The sequence below is a fragment of the Poecilia reticulata genome, chromosome 15, assembly GCF_904066995.2.
Source record: "Poecilia reticulata chromosome 15, P_reticulata-male-v2, whole genome shotgun sequence".
In the NCBI taxonomy this organism is placed as follows: Eukaryota; Metazoa; Chordata; class Actinopteri; order Cyprinodontiformes; family Poeciliidae; genus Poecilia; species Poecilia reticulata.
Genome location: NC_088844.1, coordinates 11,330,971 through 11,350,677, shown reverse-complemented (window position 1 = coordinate 11,350,677; position 19,707 = coordinate 11,330,971). Strand labels below are relative to the sequence as shown.

The 19,707-nt window shown below is 37.1% G+C and overlaps 1 protein-coding gene across 2 annotated transcripts in view; it reads right to left on the bottom strand.

Moving 5' to 3' along the window:
* Positions 1-19,707, bottom strand: part of grid1a (glutamate receptor, ionotropic, delta 1a) — a 241,393-nt gene that overhangs the window by 84,532 nt on the left and 137,154 nt on the right. For both annotated transcript variants that reach the window (XM_081616375.1, XM_017309069.2), the window contains exon 3: positions 17,079-17,363. In XM_081616375.1, coding sequence (XP_081472501.1) covers positions 17,079-17,363 — 285 coding nt within the window. The remainder of the gene's footprint in view (positions 1-17,078; positions 17,364-19,707) is intronic.

Sequence of the window (19,707 nt, the reverse complement as noted above, 5' to 3'; positions counted from 1 at the left end):
AACAATACCTCAATCTTTAAAACCTGAGCTTAAAAAAGTAACCATGGCGATCCTCCGTCATGTTTTTTAGCCTCACATTGAACGTAAAGCAAACTCTCTCATGAATTTGAGAAAAGCAAAAATAACCATATCATGATCAAAAGGATGTTTGCTTTTTTTTTTTCTGTTTTTGCTTCACTGCGTTGTCAAGTAGTGGGAAAAAAAAGCATAGAAAACATTTTCTGCACCAGCCTGTTTACTCAAGACTTGCGTTGAACAGTGAAAGCAATCACTGCTATTCTTGCAATGACAGCGTCTGTTAATTATTTTCAATGTGGATTTTTTTTTTCGAATATCTGAAATCTAGCTCGCGCAAAGAACAATCAGAACACCCAGAGCAGAGAGAAATTACTCCTTCAGCTTTAATTGCTTATTATTACAGATTTAGCCGTCATGTCAGCACAGGGGTTTAAATTAAATACAATTTTGTGCTGTAAACAGATGAAGCACAAAATATATCTTACTTCATGGTTATGAGATTCATTCATCATATCCACATGGCAGTAAATCTGTTGATCGGGATTTCTGCTTGAAGAATATGCCAAGAATACTTACATTTGTAATAGCTTATGGGCAGTGATTATACCAACAAATAAAAATGTTTTACTTTTTTTTTTTAGCTTTGGAACTTACAGACAAAAAAATGAGATCTGTTTAGTGTGATATTTAATCTGGTTTTGACTCTGAGTAACACAAATGTGGGAGGTTTTGCTATAGAAACAAGATCAACAAAAGAAAGTAATGGATGGAAAAAATGGTCAAAAGATAACACTAAGTAATCATGCAAAGAAATAGCTCAGCTAAGAAATAAATGCAACCCCCCCCACCCCCCAAAAAAAAAATCGTCATGGGTTACTAATACAGTAGCCCCTCTTGTCCTTTGTAATTTTCTAGGTTTTGTCTTGCAAAGTGATATTCATACAAAAGAACAAAAAAAACAACAAATAAAACCAGTTAAGATTGGAAGAAGAGAAAAAAAAATCAAAATCAGACAGACGTGTTTATCTAATCAAACAAAAACAGTAAAACCACAAATCGCACTGTAATGAGAGTTTCTTTTGACATCATGGTTCATTTATATTTTCATTACTATCTATATCAATGTCATGACCAATCAATTGCGAAAAAGCATACTGGTGAAAATCCCCTATAAACTTCTGGTATTTTAGGCAATTTGTTTGTCTCGTCACCAGAGACTCACCAATAAACTTCACAGATCTGATCATGGAATATTTTTTTTTCCTTCTTAATAAAAAGGAATACATCTACCATCAAAACAAGTCACTTTGTGTTCTAACTGGGTAGAACTCTGTTACAACACACAGTGTGGAAGTTATTACATCTTTGTTTTCTATGGCGAGAAGTCAGACTTTGAGGCTTGGCCACACCCACATGCTTGGATGCAGTAAAAAGCTTTTGATAACTTTGATCTCCAATTCCTGAAGATTATACTGGCTCATTTTGAAGTCTCTAAGTAGAGAGCTTTAGGAGGAGCTTGCTGAGATAAGTGTGTAAAGGAGACAAAATGGCAGTTTTAATCTAAAATGAGCAGCTTTCTCTGGGGTTGAAACATGGCTCCAATGGACTTTTTTTGTAGGCCTTGACAAGCTAGATGCGTGTTCTGAATGTCATAATCCTAGGTGAAAGCATGGCTTGAGGGTGATTGCTTTAATGGTTTTTAAGGTGTGGAGGAGGAATTGGGGGTGGTGAGAGGAACATTTTGTGCTGATACTCGTTTTTCCAAGTCACATACCTTCTAGTTGTGTCGCCCTTCTAATTAGGTGGTCATGGCTGCTTTCAATGTTAAAACTTTGCTCCATGAAGTGCATTAACGCATGAAAGCCCACAAATATCACCCTGCTTATTGACATCATATCTTTTTTCCATCATGTTACACTTTTTCTATGAAATGCCATCCACTTTTCTATCATCACCTTTGAGGATGACCAAAAATTTTTATTTTTTGGCTGAGAAGTTGATGCTGCTCTGATAAATTAAGAAGCTTGTCAAGTGTTTATATTTCAAAGCAGAACCAAATGAAATGCATTTTCTATCCCCTACTGGACTCATTTGGACCATTACTCTTTACTGAACCGGACATGGAAATTCACCACACTGGCTCACCCACATGACCCACCCAGTTTTATTTCTGTATCAACTGGACTGGCTTAAGGATGGCCAGCAGTGCCCCCTATTGGATGGCAGGCAAAATACAACACTGAAAGAAGGTCTAAGCCAGTGGTTATTAATTCATCAAATGGAGCAAATTTTAATCTATAATTAATCTTAAGTTGATTACTTGCTCTTTTTGCAAGTAATCAATGGATGAGAGCCTCGGGTCACCTCTTGAAAAAAGGATAAAAGGCTTAAGCGTCGTTTTCATTCAGTGGCTGAGACATTTCAAGATGTGATATCTTTTAATATCATTATTCTTTTTTACTAGTATCAGAGAGAGCAAAGCAGGCCAATAAAAAAACAAGTATCTCATCATCTAAGCAGTTCTTCATTTGAAAAACTGAAATTTTAGAACTAAAAACTCTATGTTTGCATTACCTCTAATTATCCATTTTTCTAAAAGACTTTAGTTACCATATCAAAAAATTTCTGAACATATTATGGCCTTTTTCTGCAACTCTTTCAGTTGTACTGCTCTTCTTGTCATTTAGTTCAATTTAAAAAAGTCACTTTTGATTTAAAACAACCGTAATCTAGTATTGATTGCCGTGTAAATATTAAAGACACAAGTATTTTAGGTTATGAGAGGAAAGAGTAATCCAAATAATGCAATTTTATTGACAGAAATTGTAATAGTTCAACATTGATTATTTTCTAAAATTTCTGTATCCTAAGCGGAAGCTCAGGATACAGCATTCTCCATTTCTTTTTATTTTTATTATATGCTTGCACATCATTGTATCAACAGACAGAAAAAAAGGAAATCTGCAGAAGAAAAATGTGCTTTTACACCTGCCAGATACTGTGAACAATAATGCTGCAGTTTAATGTCTATTGCACTGTCTATAGTGGTGGGCAAGACAAGTCTAGACTGGGATGTTATTGTGGCGAGGATAGAAACATAATACCATTTGGAGGATATTAAAGCTCAGCTCAAACTAAAGCTGGTATATTTAGGTTGAAAATTAGCAACAATGTGTTAACTTTTCTGCTTGTTAAAAAATGTAACTTTAAAAGGGAATTTCAGAACAAGTATGTTTTTAAAAGACATATTGGTTTAATTCTTCCTTGAACACGCCCGTCTCCCACACTAAAATTTACATTAAAAAAGTTTTTTAGTCAAGAAGTAAAATCAATGTCAAACAGGGGTTAGTTTAAAAAAAAACAATCTTTATTTACATTTTATTAAGATTTTTTTTAGTAATCAGTTGTAAAATCTTTATTAGTATTACACTAAAAGACTTTACTTATTCTTGCTAAAATAAAGTAAGGTTTGACATCCAGAATTTTTTTCGCATAGAAAACAACATTTATTTGCACAAGTGACAAAACGGAAAACTTCAGTGCTAGTAAGAAATTTAATTTAAGTTTGGTTTGTTTGAATCCATTTATCAGGCCTACAACTTTTAAAGAGGGCAGAATATTCATGAGCTGTATGTTGTTTAAAGTATTTTGAAGGAATAGATAGAAAAGTAAAAGAGTTCAATATTTATTTTCACTAAATGTAAAACTGATGTATTGATGCACTACACTGAGTGAACTATGTCAAGCCTTTACTTCTTATAATTTGGATAATTAGAACTTATAGGTAATGAAAATCAAAAATTCAAAGGCAGAAAAATGAATATTACATTTAAACTATTTAATGAAGAATTTAAACGTAAACCTATTATCTAATGGTCATATTACAGTCATGGTATAAAGTCTATTTACAGTCATGGGGACGACTGCAGACTTGACAGATGTCCAGAAGACAATTATTGACACCCTACACAAGGAGGGTAATCCCAAAAGGTCACAGTGTTTCTGATGCTGCCAATAAAAAAAAAAAGCGCTGTATAAGGCTTCTTGAAAAAAAAAAAGAAAAACTGATCGGAAGGAAAATGTGTTGTCATAAAAAGTTCATCAGCAAAAGGGCTAAGAATGCTTCAAACTCATAACCCACAGACAAATCCTATTCACGAACGACACATGTTGCATTTTTCGTGTTAAGCCACTTCTGAACCAGAGACTGGTGTGTTGCTCAGTGGTCAGACGTCCTCTTTTCAGATGAAAGTAAAGTTTGCATTTTATTCTAAACTCAAGGTCCCAGAATCTGGAGGAACAGTGGAGAGGCAAATAATTGTTTGAAGTTCAGTTTGAAGTCCCCAGTCAGAGATGTTCCTAAAGCTGGCTTAATGACCATGACACCATGGTGTCCTGTGCTTGGTTTATTATCAAGCTAGTTTGACCTGAACTCAATGGGGTATTATCAAGAGGAAGGTGATCAGACCCAACAATGTAGATGACCTGAAGATTGCTATCAAAACAATCTGGGCTTTCACTACACCTCAGCAGTATCACATGCTGATCACCTCAATGCCACGGTGCACTGATGCAGTAATTTATGCAAATGGAGGCCCAAACAAGTATTGATGCGTAGAAATGAACATACTTTTCAGAAGCCTAACATTTCTGCTTGTAATGCGATTTTTTAAAATGATCTTACGTAATATTCTAGTTTTCTGTAACATTGAATCTCAGATTTTTACCCCTATACCTTCCAAAAATCAGGCAACTTGCAAAAATAATACATTTATGAAAGCGTTACTTTACGCTGGTGTGCCCTCCCGCATAACTTTCCAAATTCCTAACTTCCACATTTCATTGAATAGACTTGCTATAAACCCACCATGAGATCCCTTTATGTTTGTCTTTGCTCAGAACCCGGCTGTTATAATAAATGCGTGTTTTACATCAGGAACCACCTCCTACTTGGGACCAAAAGCAGCTTAATCAATCTTAAACCTATTACCAGCCTAATTCTCTCCTCCTCTAAGAAATAGGCAGTCACCACAGGGAGGACAGAGACAGATGCTATGCAGCTGCTCTGCAGTCATTGGGTAACTTGACCAACCTGCCAAGAAGCCTGCTGATGCTCAAGAAAATTAAGCTTTGTTTAAGACTACCTACATTTGTGCTTTGATGTCTTTTATGCTTCTTTTCCTGTAATAAATTCCAATGCAATTTTGCACACGCTTTTGTCTCAGTTTTCCCCACCACCACATAATCAATAGCTAGCTTCCTCGTCAATATCCATCCGCGAGCGCAAGACACCTAAGGAAACATTAGAAAGATGTAGAGAGCGATCCTGGAGCTTTGAAGCAAGAGCCTTGAAACATTTTAACAACTCTGCAACATGATCCTTAAGTACGGCACTTACTTGACTTAAATTGTAACGTCAATGTATATTCATTTAGGGCGCTGGGGGAGTGGGGGGGAAGAAAAAACAATAAAACCGACTCCCCATTGTTGTGTAAGCTCCTTGAGCGCCCTGCAGGACCTCTGGGAGTCTAGACCCATGTTTACTGGTAGTGAGACCTTCGCTGCAACTGGGTTCAACATTCTAGACTTTAATGGTCAAACATGTTTAGTTGAGTGGTCAAAATGTCCAACGTCAATGTATAAAAAATCTTCAAATCTAACTGTTTATTACAGTAGCTCAGTCTAAACAATTGACCTTTCAGGTGATGAAAAATATTAAAAGGATGAAAATTAAACTCAGTTTTTAGCCTGCCATCAACCTTTTTTATTTTACTTAGGAGAGGGATAATGTTCTTCCATAATATTTCACAAAGTTGGATCTTACAGAGGAGGGGCAATATCTCTAAACTATCCAGAGTCCTCAGTTATTCCCTATATTTATTTTCTTCCTCTTACTGAGCAGGTTTCCAGGATCCATTGCCCTCTATGTTTTGTGTGTTTCCCAGCTGCCACACACCTCTCTTAAATAAATGGGTAATTAACAGGCTTCTTCAACACATGATGGCATGCTGAGGAGCTAATGCAAAAACTAAATCAGGTGTCCCAGAGCAGGGAGGCATCTAAAACATGACAGACAGGGAGCCCCGAGGAGCAGTGTTGAGAATCACTTTTATGGGATTTCTACTAGGATTTATACTATGCCCAATTCAGGTTGGCATTCAGGTAGCCTCTGATGGTTGTTAAGGAAACTTGGTGACCCCAAGATGTATCTCTTTGTTGTAGTGTGATAGCTAAAGATAAGATACATAGTTTTGTTCAACCTTGTAGTCTCTGGCTGAAATAAATGGTCCATTGTTGTGAGAAATTTTCTAAATAGTGCATAAAAATGCAATGTTTCTTGCCAGTCAGCTCAGAAAGTGAAACTCATATTTTATATTGAATCATCATTCATACAGTGATGTATTCTAAGCCTTTGTTTCTTAAAATTTGGATCATTATGGCCTACAGGTAAACGGAGTATCTCAAAGAATTAGAATACTATGAAAATGTAACTTGTGGAAACTCATGCAGTCATACCCTAATCAGCTAATTTACTCAAAACGCCTACAAAGGTTCCCTGAGCCTTTAGACAGTCGCTCACACTGGATCGGTCGGCTACACAGTCATGGGAAAAAACTGCTGACTTGACAGATGTCCAGAAGACGGTCAACAACAGGAGGATAAGCAGAACCTGGTTGAGTGCGTTTGACAGTGCTCTCTGCACAACACAACCAAATGAACATTAGCCTTCCACATTAGACTTATAATTTATAAGCCGTCGCCCAATTTAATTCACTTTTGTTCTTATGGGTTCTAAGGCTGATTATTTAAAATATTAGCAATCCCATATGGCCGTAAGATAAGGAAACAGTTAACCTAATCACTGGCATTTAAATTCTCGCAGAATACAAAGATTGATTCAAGTTAGTATGAACAGTGAAAAAAGTTACAAAAAATGGCACAAATGACTTAATATTGTTAATATATACTGCTCAAAAAAATAAAGGGAACACTTAAGTGTTCACTTAAGTGTTTAAGTGTTCCCTTTATTTTTTTGAGCAGTGTATATTCTATCCATCTATAAAGTTTAATTTCTCAAAACAGATTTAAAATTGTTGAATAGGGGAAACAGATTGGGCTTTTTCTGTTATTAGAGTTAGACCCAGTAGAAACCACCTATCAATTGTTTAAGGACAGGTGCAGAAAGAAATGTCCGACATCGACACCCGACCGAAGCACTGAGATCAGAGTACTTACATTGACTATATTTACACTCTTACCACCACAATCCCTTGTGAAAAGATTAATTTATGATGTCCTTGATTGTGGGACGTAATAAGATACTTCTGGTTGCTCTCACAGGTAATAGCAGGAGCTGTTCAACGTGTCTGCAATTTAGCATTTGAAAATGGAAAATAAAAGCACTCCAGCAGCCACTGAATTACTCGCATGTAGAACGAGTATTTGGGTAGTCAACATGCTATCAGTAGCAGACAGGAGTGAGAGCTCTCTTGCAGAATTAATAAGACAAGTCAGAAGGCCAGGCAGGCCAGAGCTAAGATCCAAGTAAAATGGAAACTGGAGAAAGGCTAAAAAACTTAATTAACTTATAACACTCCAAGTAAAAGTTACACTTTGAATTTTAACACTTCTGTCTTTGACTTTGGGTAAAAGCCAGTGTTTCGCCTGTGTAGTTGCAGATCAGCATGGTGCTTGAACATTGCTTGTTTTAAAAACAAACTACACAAATCTCACAACCTGTCTGCGAACAAAATGGTAAGTTGAGAGAAGTTTCAGTATGTCATCAGTTTTTATCAAAAGTCACTGTTGTTCCATTTTTAATTGATTTTTATTCTGGATAACCTAACGGCCCCTATGTTGGTTATTTTTTCCTACACCGATAGTACTTCTGTCTGCTGTGGGTAAGACACTGGCTGCTCATTAGTACTTAATTAAACAAAATGTTACTTAAACAGCTTTCGGCAATGATGATTATGTTCATACAAATATTTACATGGTCAATTAGAACCCATTCTGCACGACGTTTGAGTGCAGAAACAATTGCAAGGCAACTGTGTGCTGTTTGCAATTAAGTGAGTATTTGCAATTAACAGTTGGAGTTGTGTGATGGCTCTTCTGTTTCGGAGTTACATAAAGAATGTTAATTGCCTCTGTGTCTGGCTATCCATCTAGTCTTTTGAAAGCTTATTGTGTGGTTGTTAGATACATAGTGTGGGATTTACATGGAAGTGAAATATTTAGTTCTTGCTGCTGGACGGATCACAGACCTGGACAAAAACAAACTTTGAAAGTCCTGCTTGCTGCTTTTCTGTTGTGCACATTTGTGCTGTTATTACAACTTCAATATCATTGTGAATGTCGAGAGCAGCTCGTTAAACATAAGTTTTGCGATGTGATACTTATTTTTGAAACACGTAAGCTGAATGAGGCGAGATGTTCTGTCTGCCCTGACCCACGATATGCTGGCATGATTAAGCAGAAAACGGCGGATCGAGTATGATTTCAGCACGTAGTTGTAGTTTTAGCAACACCAAAGGTCTAATTTTTACTCGTTTGTTTGCACTCGTAAAGTCCAGACATATTCCCTGTAGTTGCTTTGGATCAAAGCCGATCTGTGTTCACACCAGAGGTGGGCCGGACCAGAACTCGTTTGGAAGCTGATTGAGACCACCTCAAAAACTGGATCTCGGTCCAGTTGTTTGGTCAACACCAGGATGTGCTTGAGTGTATTCACATATGTACTAAAGCTCTGGACCAATAGGGGAAACTGACTGTGGGCGGGTTAGAGAGCACTAAATATATCTGGGGTAAAAACACCCTTACAGGTTCAATGACAGATGAAAATGCCATGTATGCTCGTCACTTGTTCCACATTGTGTCCAAAGTTTACAATACGTGGAGGTTTTGAATAAGGAGTGCAAACTGTAGCTTTGTGTAATTCTATAACTAGCATTCAACAAATAAGAACTTGGATATGATAATTAGCATTCAACAAATAAGAACTTGAGTGTGATGTGCATTGGTACTCAGCCTCTTATTTTATCTCTTAAAAAACTATCCAGAGCAACTGACTGAATTAGAAAGTTTCATTAGGTTTGTTAGATAACAGAGAACAAATTACATCATAAAAGACGCACTTAAAAGAATGAGAAGCTTCAAACATCTCAGAATGCCATTCAATCCTTTAGTTTATTGTGGAAGAAGCTTAGTACAATTTTATACACACTGAGACATCAACCAGAGTTATGCGTTGCTGAAGAGGACTAATGAAAGACACATGGTAAATCTGAACCTTTTGACCTGCACCTAAAGCACTTTGTAGCAGAAAATTGGCACTGCACTTTGCCCCCAACAAGGCCACTGACAGGGTGGGAGAGAGGTCCAGCTGTAATCTGTGGTTGACGTTGGAAGTGAGGAGCAAACTGAAGGGTTGTAGACATGTTGTGCAGCTGACCGTCACAGTAAACAAGAAGCGTCAAAGACTGCTACGAGGAGTTCAAATCGAAACATGTTAAAGCAACGGACTCCTCTAATACACTGTAGTCTATGGCAGGCCAGCAGTGCCACAATTCAATAAACTAAAAGCTCACAAAACAATTATTTATACATGTGAGAGTTGAAAATTGAGTAATGCGTCAAAGAAAGTATCCATCTTTAGCTTAAAAAATTTAGAAATAATTTTCTCCATTTTAAGATTTTCAGTTACTGGTAATTATTTCAGCATTATTTCATTTCATGGTGTGGTGCTGCAGCACACCATGAATTTATTTGATCCCTCATCATCAAATTAAAATTAGTTGGAGCCAAAATTACTACTTGGTCAGTAGGTGAGATGCTGGGCAGATGCTATAATTAATTTGAGACACAGAAGCAGTTTGAATTACTCCATCAATTGTTTAACACGCTTATCCGTATGGGGTCACAAGAAGGGCTGGTCAGGTCGCCAGTCCATGGTAGGGTGTCATAAATAAGAAATACTTATTTAAAAGGTTGATATTTATGGATGATCTACTTATTGTATATAGTTCCTTAATTTTGTGTGAATTTCATAAATTGAGTAATAAAATGAGGCCTTGAAAAATTATGGTCTATTAAAAATAAATCACAAATGTGTGTTTCAATGTGGCAACATCTCAAAAACTAAAGTCACTGCAAAACATGTTTTTTTTTCCCCCCCCCAACACGTTTCTTTAGCAGGGTCAAGATTTCAAATACATCTGCAATTTGAGGACCGTTTTTGAGCCAAACAACACAGAAGCCTGCAGAGTCATTACAGCAAAAGAAGCCTTTTCTGTTAGCAAGTTTGCCTTTCACCGAGAGAGATGAACTCCCCTGGCCTCGACTTGTAGTGGGTCCTTTTTTTTGTTCTTTTCAACTAAAAAACATTATTTAAGCGATCGTACTCAACTGCACTTCAGCAGTTTCAGAAAGCCAGATTTAAATCAACAGAAGTTGGACTAAAGGAAGCAAAAAGTATCAGTTATAAAAGAGAAATACCAAAGACTGTAGAAAAGAGAACCAAACGTAAAAAAAAAAAAAAAAATAGAGGTGAGGTTCTTTTAGTCAGCGACTCGTTATAGAATTATTATATAATTGTGTTTTCTTACTACAAAAGGATATATTGCATTTAAGATAGGGCAGTATCCTGTTTCCCAAGGACCAAAAGTAAAAAGGAAATAAGTTTGTTTCTGTTCCTCAGGGATGTAATTATGAGACATCCTTTCACAAAAGAAAATCAAAATATGGGTTGAAAATGTACAATGATAAAGCTTTTTTATGCCTGATACTGGAATGAATTAACTCCCTTGACATCCTCTATTACACAAAGCCACAGTTTGCCCTTGGGGGCAAGAGAAGCCTTTTTGTAAAAAGACGACTTCAATATCTTACATTCTCAATGAAAATCCTGTTTTGCCAGCACAAATTCAAATATGTATTCAAAACAAAACTACAATAGGAATATTTTATTTTTATGAGCATCAGTCGATCTTTAAAGCCAAGTGAAAAGTTCAAAGGTGTTTGGCTGTTGCTGATGTATTGACTTTTTTTCTCACAAATTTCTATTATGAGAATTATGTGAGAGGTTTGGTAAATGTGCGATTGGTTCATTCAAAACATTCACGTTAAATAGATGAAAATCTGTTTGATGTAAAATGGAAACACTTGTTTACCCTGAGAACTGGTCTAAATTTCTCAACATCTACCAATCTGTTTTGTGTCACTAAATACAAAATAAGATTGCAGTGACATTAAGTTTTAAAGATTTGAATGTATTTTTCACAAACGGCATGATACAACATACATCTACAGTGAGATAAACAACCTCACTACTTGACACATTGGCACAAGTTGGTTGGTTGTAAAACAGTTGCTTTGATGTTGATTTTAATACTTGATTTGTTAAATGTTTTAAGCTACAAGCAACAAACGTTATAGCTTGTTTTGTTTGAAACACTTGCACAGCCAGATGTATTGTAGTTGAAGACAAAGTCCCTTAGGACATCGTTATTTCTGCTGTAAAACTTTTGTACACACTAATTACCACTGCTTTTTCATAAACAAAAACTATTAGATTGGGACGGCATTCAGAAAAGTGGAGGGGAAACAGCAGGAAACCTGATGTAACATCTTGTGGTTTTTGTCAAGACACAATTAATCTTTGGAGATCAGCTACCTGACATATTCATTCAATAACCAGGTGAAATGTTTAGAGTTTTGGAACTTTGTGATTCAGGTCAAAATAACAATTCATCTTTTATATACAGTCCCACCAGTGTTTTTTTTTCCCCACACAAAATCAACAAATCGCTGCATTTTTTTTTTTTTTTTTTTTTTTGCGCTGATGCATATTTATTACTTTATTGTGGATTTTCAACAAAAATGTCCAACAGCAAGGGGTTTAAATGGCTGCTACCTCCCCCCTGCAGGTGGCGGTGTTTCTTTCTTCCACTACATCACTGCCTCAGCCTCAATTAATGTCAGGTCATAATCCATGATCGATATATTGAGTAACAAAAATCAAGCCATTTCAGTTCTACAAAGAATAAAAATGTTTGTATATCTAATCAAATTTTTTCTCAACTTTTTTAATATGTAGATATTGGAAGGGGTTGATGAGGGGAAAAAATATTGCTATGTTCTTTTCAAATATTTCTAATTAGGAAGGTGATATGATAAAGAAAAAAAAAACGCAACCAATAATTATGTATGAATTAAATAAGGACAGATTGGGGGTGTGCTGTGGTGGCGCAGGGGCTAAGCACAACCCACATATGGAGGCATCAGTCCCCGACACAGCTGTCGCAGGTTCAATTCCCAGCCTGGTGACCCCTGCCACATGCCCCACCCATCCCCCTGCCAACCAGCCATTGAATAAAGGCCACCAGAGCCAATAAAACCTTTATATATATAAGATTATCCAGATACAAACAACTCATCTCAACTACAATTCAGTAGGATAATTCCTTTAACGACCTAATCTATTCGTTAACAATACATTTCGTAAGCTATGAGTTCAGGAGTTCAGTGACATGGGAAGGATAAATAAGAATACAACTTGATGAACGTGCCTTCATCGTTTCCAATAAATAGCTTCAAACTTTTCCACCCACATTAAAAGTTGTAAGACAAGATGTAAACTCCAGACTAATCACGCTGACATGTTTTTAATGAAATGTGGGCATATTTTTATTGATTCTGCAGGCCATTATTATGTGAAAAACCAAATTAGCTTTGCAAAGCCCAACATTCAGGGTAATCATATGAGAACAGTGCAGAAGCAGAGCGAGAGAATAGATGTAATGACATGGGGCAATTAAATGCAACATGGGGAATCACGTTTGAGCGGCGACGATTGTCATTCGGTGTTGACAACGTTATGTAATTGAGTTTGACGAAAATTTGTTTGCATTATTCTTCTTCAGCTGTCAAATGCATCTGATGTTAAACAGAATCACTAAGCAAAGTCTTGAGGTTGTCTTACTGAAATGAGTCTTTTTTTTGTTTTTTTACTCCAGCCCACATTTTACTTTATTCATGAAAAACTTGTGTAAAGCAGCTTGTTTTGCAAAGATTTAAGATCTTATGCTTTATTTTTTAAATTATAAAGATATTTAAAATATATATATAAGATTCTTTTGGTTTTGATATAAAGTGTTTCACCAAGATCTGAGGGCAGATAATAAGTTCAATTCCTCTTCCATCACCCAAAAAAAGTATATGTAGTGATGAGTCTTACTATTTTGAATAATCTTTGATGATGCACAAAACTGGGGGCATAGTTGTAACACTTTACAGTGCTAGCAGTAGTCACGATAGACTGGTTAAAATAATAATTCAGAATGTAGGAAACCATGTTTATTCTTCAGCCCCCGACTAATCAGTAACCAACCAAGTGTCTGCATTTTCATAAAAGTGAAAAATGCGGGGAAAATCAGATTGAGTATTCTTCAGTCACAAAGGAAAACAAAAAAAACAAGAGATGTGTAACAACAACGTGATACTGCAGAGCTTGTGTATTAGTCATTTCTGATTTATAAAAGGAGATGGAAGCATTTGAGACTTGCCAGATTCACAGAACAGTTTTAATTGTCGAGGTGCTTGGAAACGTTGCCACAAGAAGTGGACCAATCTGCTGTGTGGGGGGGATTTTCTTCCCATTTTAGTCCATCTAGGGCTTCTACAATATGCTTTAAAGTAGTACTACTAACATTTAGTACCACAGACAACAAAAAAAAATATCAAGTGGTCTTTGAAAATGATGTTGCGTACAGCGCTGTCTTTAGTTTGTGTAAACTTTCTCAATATCCGTGTTTCACTGTTTCACAGAACCCAGGAGACGAGGGAAACTCCTGCATACTCAGCATCGACTGTTATATATATAGAATAAAAAATGTGTGACTTTTTATTAACCTATGTATATTCATATCCATCACATCTAAGCATTTTGACTGTGTACATTCACTTGGGAGATTTTCTGCAATTCTCGCTGTGCTACTTCGAAACAGCAGTGAGGTATTTTGGTCAGCCAGAAGGAGACAGAAAATAAAGCAGATGCTTGTGAGATCATGTTACAAAAGGTCTGGATTTCCTCTTTTTTTTCCCCAGCTATTAGCATAATTTCCACAGCTGTCCCCTTTTTACACATCCTTATCTCATTCAAAAAAAAGTAAAACAAAAACAGAAAAGGCAGTGTTACCATGCAACTAAGTTTTCATTGAGAGAGTCACTTTAAAGACTCAATAATGCTAAAAGTTGGAAAAGTTTAAGACATCACACAGTCACTGTCAATCACAGACAATTCAATTTAAGAATCTCTATTATGCATTTTGTTATTTGAGATTCAGTCTGAAGACCTAAAGAAGCAGGGCGAATGTCTCAGAAGGAATTTAGTCAGATTTATTGGTCTGCAGATGATCAAGCTGGTAGGACAGACGGGCAGGTAATTAGCCAAACAGACCAATAGAAAATAACGATGTTAGAAAAAACATACCAGCCTACAGCTATTAAAGCTATTCCAAGACGGCTCGTCACAGGCTGACAGTAAGACAGTTATAAAGAAAAGCAACGGCAAAACAGATGGTCATACACAAAGTGACCCAACCTGAATGAGACAGATCCTCCTACAGATCAACAGGTGCTGCTTAATGGTGACTCTTTCTGCTTTTATGAGAAAATCACTTCTTTTGAACAGTCAGGCACAGTTAAAAAAACAACGAGGTGTGTAACTATGAACCTTCATTACATTTACACTCACCAGCTCATTTATTAGGTACACCTTTTAATCAACACATCAACCAATCACACGGCAGCTTTTCAATGCACGCAGACAAGGTGAGGTATACTTGCTGAAGTTCAAACCAAGTTTTAAAATCGGGGAGGAAGAGGATTTGTGCGACATTGAATGTGACATGTTTGTTAGTGCCAGACAGCTTAGTCTGAATATTTCAGAAACTGCTGATCTATTATTCTCCACAACCACCTGTTAGGGTTACAAAAAAATGAAAAGAAATAAGAAAAAAAAGAACAGTCACTAAGCAGCAGCTGTGTGTACAAAAAATGTCTTGTCGATGTGAAAAGAGTCTAGACAGAGTTGTTCAAGATAATAAAAAGGCAACAGGAACTACAATAAGAACCTGTTGAACCCTTGTAAAGGCCGCACAGTCGCTGTTTATGGGTCTGGTACCCACTGGTATTTACTATAAAAATTCAACACATTTCTTTTACATTAAAATATGACGTCAAAAAAACGTCACATCAATATATGCAGCAAATATGGTTGATTTTTGACTTTTAACTTTTAAAGAAAAGATTTTAAGAAAAAAAAGTACGACTTATTTATGTTTACTCCGTGACAAAATCATGCAACAAAATGTCTATTCCGTATAAAAGCATGAGCCTGCCTGACCTTTATTGCTGACCGGAGTAATGTGTCTACTTCTAGCAGGATGATGCACCAAACTGGTTTCTTGAACAAGATGATGACGTCAATGTGCTCAGCTTCCTCTATTGGCAGTTTTATTGACAAAACGAGGTTCAATCCACTGAACCGAATTGAGTGACCTTTATTTACACAAAACACCATCTTTTTATGTCCAAACAAAAAAGCTGATTTTAGGGGGCTAAAAATTAACTAAATAAATATGTTGTTTTCTTTTCCTCATTACGCTCAAAGTAAGAAACGTATTGGTTAGCAATCAAAAATACTATTGTGAGAAAAGCTAAAACAGCTACATTTTCTCTATCTTTTTGGTTTGCTAATAATTACTTCACCCACAGCATTTCGAGGATCTCTAATGTGGGTCAAGAAAGGTCTGCTCCCGAGCAGTGGCGCAAAAAGTGGGTATGCAGGGTATGCAACGCATAGGGGCGCAGCACCAGAGGGGGCGCCAAAACCCCGTCTGGAGGGGGCGGCGCGCCGATGATGTTTTCCCGTACACTAATGCGCGCCTTACGCTCCTTCACCTCGCACACATAACGAGGTAAATGTAGCGAGTTTTACCCTTCACGTATCGTCGCCTCGGGGGGGGGGGGGGGGGGGGGGGGGGGGGTCGCTCCTTCACCCTGACGTTCCGTCCCTCGGTCGGGGGGGGCGCCGATCTATGTTTTTGCATCCACCTGAATAATGTGTAGTTGCGCCACTGCTCCCGAGGGATATCCTGGTAGAAATAGAAACACGAGTGAAAAAGATCTATGAATAGACTCAGCTGGAGGGAGAAACACGGACAAAATAAGGCTGCCATGAGTGAGCTAATTAGGGTTTAAATTGACTCTTTATGAAGAGGCTACAGATGGTGAAGGCAGTAACAACATCATTTGTCTTTTGTACCATTTTTTAATTAGACTGTATTTATTTTAAAACAACATGAACTTCTTTGCAGGAATCTGTTGGAGAAATTGTATTTTTTTTAATTACATTTACATAGTTTCCTATTTTGTGTACTCTGATATAAGTCTAGTTTGAGCTTTTAGTGAAGGACTGATCGTGAACGCTGAAAAACAATGATGGTTTTGCGGCATTAAATAAAGCTTCTGACGATGGCTATGCAATATTCATGTTTACAAGGCACACTCAGTAAGTAGTTGTTAGAGATTTTTTGGTATTATCATTTTGTTATTACTTTAGTTCATATTCAGCCTAATGTTAATCAATAGTTAATCAACATTCAGTCTATAGATTATTGTGATTTTCACTTCTGTGTGATAAACTGACCTGGAGGCCACGACTGTGTGTCGGTCTTCATGTGAAACAGTTAACTGTGTGTTTCCCAGCCTTCTTATCAACCGGAATAGTCCCTACTTTAGAAACTGCCTGTGTGCAGTAATATTTTGTCTCTGCTGTGTTCCTTGCCTATCCTCCCTCTTTTTGTTTGATAATAAAAGACAAGCTATAACCTAAGGTCTTTAGAACGCTCAGTGGACAGCATGGAGGAGCAGTTTGCTGAGTCTTCTCCTTTTGCAAAAGCTTCGCCATAAAATTCATTTACGTTGTCTGTGGTTATTTTAATGAAGGTTCGAAAAATAGGAAAAATACCTATCAGTAGTTATCGAGCTTCACTTACCGTAGTCGCTCTCGTAAAAGATGATAAACTTTTGCCAGTGAAACTCTGAGACGAGGGTGAGCAGGACGTCGTTGATGCGAACGGGTGGACGGGCGGCCAGCGTGTAGCTCTCTCCGTCCGGGCTGGGGTTGAGCTGGCAGGCGGTGCGGGGTCCACCGTCCCCGTTTCTTTGGATGAAGAGGTGAGGGATGTGCATCGCATCTGTTAGAGACTGGAGGGCGCTCGCAGCGGCACAACCCGTAGACGTAACCAGCGCAAGGATCCCCTGGTTCATTAATTCACATGCTGGACAAAAGAAAAGAGATAAGAGAGGGTTAGAACCACAGGAAAAAAAAAATGGGAAAAAAAGGGACAAAAGTTTAAAAAGGTGACTCGTAGGCCAGTTTTACACTTAGAGTTTCAAAACTGAAAACATTTAATCCTGTTATTACAGATTAGAAGCCTTTAATGACTGAAACAAATACCAGATTGCTCAGGATTTTCTTCATCTGTACACAATAGTATAATTCAGTATATGTGTTCCCTTCCCTCACAAATGCGGGGGGGGGGAAGTTTCCTGCATGTTCCTGCAAAGGTGAATTGAGTTTCAGTAATGTTTTTGAACAAAATACATAAAAAACACAAGATAAAAGAGTAAAAAAAAGGCCACTGCAAAACAGTTCTCCAGAGTGATGTCTAAAGACACTGAATAATAATACATATAGAAAAATTGTTCTCCCAGGGATGAAATTTGACTTTTTAAAACTTCACTGATTTCTCAAAGACAATGCTGTGTGTATTGCTGCTTTAAAACAACAATTTGCAACTTACGAGGATAAGGTCTGTCAACGCTTTGCTGCCTAAATTTGCTTAAACTTAATTAAGTAATATTGTTTGTTCTGTCAAGCGGAGGATTAATTAAAATTTCACTTTAAATATAGTTCGTACATGTCATAATTTGTGTATGACTCATAAATTTATCATTCAAAACATTTCCAGTCTCTGTTGCTATTGCCATGTAAGATTTTGACATTGAAATGCGACATGATTTTACTGGTTTTAATGTGAGTAAAAGTGCTTGTAATGTGGAAAAATGCCTCAGCAGCGTCGAGGCTGTTAGCACTCTGATGATTTTGCAGCGGCAGTCTGAATGGACGGAAAGCCTGACTAACAAAATAAGATCTGTTTGTTGTGCTTGTGTTACACTATAAAGAGGACAACTGCAAAAAGGTGTGAAAGTCTATGCAATATGGACTCAGGGAGGAATAATTCTTTCAGATATATTTGGGGAAAAAAGCAAGCAGGACATTTTATTAATTTTGTTTTACATGTTTTGAGAATTTTGAAACAAAACCACAAAATTTCCATCCAAAGTTGCCATATTGTGAACTCTCTCCGTCTGTGTTTTCTTTTTAGTTTGGAGAAAAACAAAGGAAAAATATACTGTGAGCAAAATTGTTAGGCAAGTGTTTATTTCAGCCATATCATTTTAAGGTATATTTTCAAACTCAAAGCTGAATTAACTTGTATACTTTATGCATCATATGTATGTGTGTAATGTGGGAGGGTTTGGCTTAAGATGGCCAACACACCCCATATCAAGATGTGAATAATTAAACAGTTTATTTTCCCTCCAAAAAGATTTAACTGACTGAAAAGTTAGCAAAAGTCTCTTAGAGGGATGTAGAACTCTTGAAATTGCTAAGACGTGATCATAAAACCATTCAAAATGTTTTGTAGCAAATAGTAAACAGGCTCACAAAAAACATGTTAAGAAAACAAGAAGCTAATTAACCGCCAAGGATTTGACAAAAATCATGCATGAAGCTACCAGGAATCCATCCAGGACTTTCGTTTTCCATAACTGCAACTTAAAGGATGTGCACAGCTCAGAGACTTGGCCAAGGTAAGGAAGGAGTCTTGGTTTTTTTAAAACATACAATGATTTCTATGCAGGACAGTGCTCTGTCACATGCCCACAAGTAGTCATATGTGTGTTTAAAGGGATTAAAGGTGGAAAAACTGATGACATGATGGCCACCTTTCCTCACCTGACCTGACCCCAGCCGAGAAATTGATGACCAGCAGTTCTGATGTTTAGTTTTTTAATTCTCACGTAAAGAGATGAAAGTGAAAAAGACGGCACAATGTGTGATTTTCATTTAGTGGAATAATGACTCTGCACTATTTTTGCCCATTAATTGTGCTCGCATGAAACTTCTCCTAAGAAAGCGAAAACCTCACTTTTACGTTTTGCTCTATGACTTTTTGGATTAAGCAAGAGCACTGAAGTCGTTGATTAATAAAACAAATAATCCTCAAAAATAAGACTCGTCTAATAATTCTGCATTTAACGTAAAACTTAACGTGTTTTTTTTAGGATTTAGCAACATTGTGCAAAAGGTAGATTAAGCAAAAATTGGTTATTTGTGAATCCCGCTGAGGGCTTCAGGATTACATGAGAGCCTCAGCATGTGGGAGACAAATCAGGGGAAACGCATGGAGTTCAAAAACCGCAGTTGTATCCTAATATGTGCAGATGAAGGATTCAGTCAGGGAGGCATCATCTAATCCGTGTCTACAGACAAAGGGGAGACGGTGATTAAAGCGAAGATTTTGTTGAAGGTAAGAACCCCTTGAAGGCAACAAA